Below are 4,872 nucleotides of genomic sequence, written 5' to 3'. Positions count from 1 at the left end.
TTGTTTCATACAACTCAAAATTTTTCCCAAGAGAGAAGACCCGCTAAACCCCCCCCCCCCAAAAAAAAAAAACAAAACAAAACATTTATTAGATTAAATAACGCTGCAACGACAAAATTTAAGACCAACAGGAATCCCCCCCATGAATTTAAGACATTTTAAGGCCTTAATTTTAGATATATGAATCTCAGACTTTGATCCCACGGCAACAAAATCAATGGGAGCATCTTCACCTGTGTGCGTTTTGCAGCTCTTGGAGGCAGCACACGCTCTGAGTGCCGCGAGGCGGCCATCTTTCTCCGCACGGAGACCGCTGGGACTGACGTGGAGTTAGCTTCAGCTCCTCCACCTGATGCTGCAGCTCCTCCACCTGCGTCTGTAGCAGCTCCACCGTCTCCATCAGCCTGAACAGAACGTCACATAGGGTTGGTAAGAAGGAATATTAAAAACCTGCTGCCTTCCTTCCAGATCAGATCGCTCACCCGTGGATCTTCAACTGGGCCGTCCGGTTGTCCAGAACCAGTTTCTGGTTACTCTGCTCCAGCTCTCTGGCGGAAACGTCAAGCTGCTCGTAAACTTTAGCGTGCTGATCGTTGACCTGCCGGAGGAGGTCAACCTGTTTCGTCAGGTACTGGAAAAGAGGGAAAGTTAAGTTTGAGGGAACTGGAAGAAAACGATTTCTAAAGTCCTGGTAGGCGTGTTTGGAGCTCTTAGCTATTCAACACAAAATATTAAGAAAGTATTGTTGGTCTAGTTTCTATAACACTTGAAATAAGTCAAAAATACAATTAACTTTTCAGCAATACATAGTAGGAGTTATGAGTAACTAATTTCTTAATATTGATGAAAAAGTATGAGTTCCACTGGCAGATTATTTTACTTTTAACATGGGAAAAATTTATTGTTATAAGTGAAGTAATTTCCCAGTGAAACTTGTAAATAAATTGATGCAGCATTACAGTTAATACCACATAGATTGTTTATGAAATGTAAAAAAAAAAAAAAGGTAAAATGTGTGGTTAATAATTGCTTTCCTAAGCAGTAATTAACCTTTGATTAATGGTTAACCATTGGTTATATTTAATCCACAATATAATCATGAATTTCTACGTCTTTATTTTCCGGCGCACACCTTTAATGTTTTAGGTAAGCTTCAATGCCTCCAAGGGCAATTTATCTTATCAGCTACTGAGAAAAGAACATGCTGAGACTTTCTGCAGCTTATCTGCTGAGTGAAAATTGGCTCAGGTGAGAGAAATGTTCACCTCACACAACACTGGGTATAATTTTCAATCTGTGTGGAATAAAGGTCACCATAAGTATAAATTCGTGAACCCCGTTTGTGCTTTTAAAACCCACTAAGGCGGGATATTAGGATTATTAAACCAATGATGAGTGAATAAAGTTCTGATTAGAAATGGATATGATTACCATTGCTGTCCAACCAGTTTTCTAGGATATTGGCTAATGTGGGTCTATATCATTAAAATCCATTGAAGTTTGTGGGTGTAACGTAAGAAAATGTGAAAATGATCAAAGGGTATGAACGCTTTTCTAAGGAACTAAATGTACGTTTAAAAAAAAAGGAGCAGCAAAGATGTTTTTTATGGGTGTCCCCTTGAGAGTCGCAGTAAATCAGAGATAATACTTCCACTCTTAAGAGATTAATTTGGTAACCAGCAGGGATGAGCAGGTTATTCGTTTGGACTCAGGCACCCAAGGCTGACCTGATTGAAATAAATTTAATTAAAGTCTGGGGACCTGTTAGGAATCTTGAAATCATTACTTACGGTGCATGCAGTGGAGGACAAAGAAGCAGCTCTCCACGGGAACAGCAAATTGCCGTTTTTGTTGCCTAATCGGCAGATTGCAAGACTTTGTGTTTGGTCATGGTTCAGTGACGCTTCATCTGTCAGCTCCAGATGAAAACGGTTTTGCATATCAGGTAAAATATCCTGCAGCATAGGGCTGGGCATTAAACCACTTTCAGCGACTAATCGAATTTTTGGTTTTTGAAGATTTAATTTTTGGAAAATCTGGGGGGTTTTCCACCAATGCACTCCTTGGGTTTTTGTAGCTCGGAGTGATGTCACCACGCTCAGGACCGCCATCTTGTTTGACAAGCATGTTATTTATTAGGACGTTGAATTCAGGTCAACTCCACCACAGAGTACTAGGGAAAAGCTATTATATTTTTCTTAATTATGAGGTTAAAGTCATAATATTACAAGAATACAGTCGAACGACAATAGTCAAAATATTATGAGAATAAAGTTATTATATCAGGAGAATAAAGTCATAATTTTGTGAGAACTCAAATGTGAAAAATAAAGAGTTAAAATGAGAAATGTTGAGAATCTTGTGAAGTTATAAGCTTTACGGATTAGTACTTAATCTTTTAACACACCAGCACCAAATTATTATCAGTAGCAGGACTTTGAAACAATCTTGGAAATAATTGTGTCTCTTTTGAAGAAAGAGTTGCAAACAACTTCCTTCTTGTAATTTTAAAAAGTTTTTCTGGTAAAACCGCATCTTTTTTCCTGCCAATATAACTATATTCTTGTAATTAAACAAAATTTCTCAATCGTCCAACTCACAGAAAGAATGATGCAACTAAAAACTACTTTTTGAAAATATATTTTTTGTCGTTTATAAGACCTGTTTTTTTTTTTTTTTAGGAAAAAAAAAACAAGAAAAATTGAAAATTGGATGTGGTCTGAAAAAAATCTGGGATTTACTTTTAAAGCAATATCCCGCAGCGTGACTGTAGCATGACCTTTAGGCCGAATTTTAGGGCAAACCGATGGTTTTGTGAAGGAGGCGTTTCATCAAGCAATACATCAGAAAGGTTGCACCATTTCCTCCTCACCTCGATCTCCTGCAGCTGCTCCTGGTTGGTGGAGTACATCTGCTGCAGGCCCTGCTCCAGCTCCCGGTTCCTCTCCAGGAGAGACTTCCCCAACTCGGCCGCCAGCTGCAGGTCTGCAGGAGAGACAGGGGGGTGAGCAGGAACCGGGCGCTGTTTTTTATCCACGTTTAGAGCCACCAGAACGGGCATAGGGAGCTTCTGCAAGCTGCTTTAAGAGGGTTTTATTTTTTTGCTATCTTTTTGTCCATAAACCTGTTATTTTCTCCACTTCTGAATAAGGATTGTTTTTAAACTCACCGCAAAAACACAGCTTTTGAGTACACAACCAGTGCTATTAGATTTCCTTATTCCAATCTAGATTAAAAACTTAATCCTGGTCAGAATCAATGATGTTGCTACAATATTCCGCTAAAGCTAGGGGAAAGAAAGAACACTTTAAAAGTTTGATGTTTCTGTAGAAATCTTTGAAATTAATAATTTTCTTGTGTACAATGTACAAAGATGGAGCAATATATTTGCAAACAACTTTGCACAAAACATTAAAGTTTATCAGAATCAATATTTGAATCAGTATCTGAATAAATTTGCAAGTGTGGAATAAAGCAAACAAACGGCAATTAAAATTTTAGAAAATGTATTTCTTCTCTTATTTATGGCGAAGACAAAAAGTGATGCCATTCATAAAATAAAGAAGAAATTGTTGTAACATAATATTTCTATGGCAAAACTTAAAATTCACTATTCAAATTCATTAATTCATTATTTTTAATTTATAATTGATGCTTTAACAAAGCATAATTTGTTCCAAGGAGACACGTAACATTTACACATTTCAAAACTGCATCATTCCATCTTACTTGATTTGCAATTTAACACAAATAAAAGTGTTTTTTAAAAAAACGCCCATCAGTTTGAGAACAGACCAGAATAAAGACATAAAAAGAAAAAGATATTCTTAAACAAGGCTCTTGTTTTTTCCTCACTTTGCCGCATATGTGAATATTCTGCTGAGCCAGGCTGCCTTTTTCTGCATCCAACAAAAAATAATAAAATCTTCAAAACAAGTTGGATGCTTTGTGAAAAAACAAGTGTCTTAAATAGCACATGTCGTATACCTTAAATACATGAATTTAATCAAATCTGCCACATAAAGATTTAAAAGTGATTTGCTTCCTGGTTTATGTGTTACAATTTGTTGCTGCATTTAACCTTTCATCGCATATTGACAGTCAATAAAAAGGGCATAGACATATATTTGCTTTTTAGGGGTTCCTTAACAAAGACAGAAAGGAAATGTACCATGTTCAAGGTCCTGCTTGTCGTACCACGGTTCCTCCTCCTTGATCTCAAATTCCTCTTCGACAATCATGTCTGCCAGCATCTTCCCGCTAAAAACCAGTCAGAAAATCCAAGTTATATTTCTGTTTTTAAACATAGCTAAAAGCAGCGGAGAGACCGGTTCCAAAAGACTGCCCGCCTGCAGCGGCCGGTGTGCGGCACCCACTAACGGTCACACGGATAGACAGCTCACCACTAGTGAAGTTGGGAAGCTATCTGATCGCGTTTCCGGTCTGGATTTTCAAAATAAGTCGTGTTTAGCGAGTTAAAAGAAGTAACCTCAGGGTTATTAAAATTACGGCTTCATTTAGGCAGTCAGAGTAATTTAGAAGTACAGATGCAGTTATGTCAATGACAAAAAATTGTTTTTGGCAAAGATTTATTGCAAAAATAAAATTAAATAATGTACTGATTTTGTCACTTTAGTATCAGAACAAACCATATGTACTTTCCATTTACCAATTAATCACTGTATATATCATATACAAAAAATAAAATGAAAATTATCAGGCTATTTTTATACATTTATAATAATGTATCATGCAGTGAACAAGATGCCAAAACACTCACCAAATAAACCTAAAAGTGTAAACTGTTATTTATAATTTTAATTCTTTTAATATTTTTGGAGACCAAATTTTGTAGCATGCTTTTAAAATCAC

The 4,872-nt window shown here is 36.7% G+C and overlaps 1 protein-coding gene across 1 annotated transcript in view; it reads right to left on the bottom strand.

The window, feature by feature from the left end:
* The window catches only part of LOC106959592 (cerebellar degeneration-related protein 2-like), a 13,012-nt gene extending 8,614 nt beyond the window's left edge, over positions 1–4,398 (bottom strand). The window contains exons 1-4 of the mRNA XM_015052278.1: positions 4,172–4,398; positions 2,873–2,985; positions 483–631; positions 234–404 (exon numbers count right to left, since the gene is read on the bottom strand). Coding sequence (XP_014907764.1) covers positions 234–404; positions 483–631; positions 2,873–2,985; positions 4,172–4,253 — 515 coding nt within the window. The 5' untranslated portion in view covers positions 4,254–4,398. The remainder of the gene's footprint in view (positions 1–233; positions 405–482; positions 632–2,872; positions 2,986–4,171) is intronic.
* Between the last annotated feature and the right edge of the window lie 474 nt (positions 4,399–4,872).

Source organism: Poecilia latipinna, unplaced genomic scaffold, assembly GCF_001443285.1.
Source record: "Poecilia latipinna isolate Pla-1442-1.1 unplaced genomic scaffold, P_latipinna-1.0 Scaffold1098, whole genome shotgun sequence".
NCBI classification, from domain to species: domain Eukaryota; kingdom Metazoa; phylum Chordata; class Actinopteri; order Cyprinodontiformes; family Poeciliidae; genus Poecilia; species Poecilia latipinna.
Note: the sequence above shows the minus strand (reverse complement) of the source record. Positions and strands in the feature narration are given on the sequence as shown.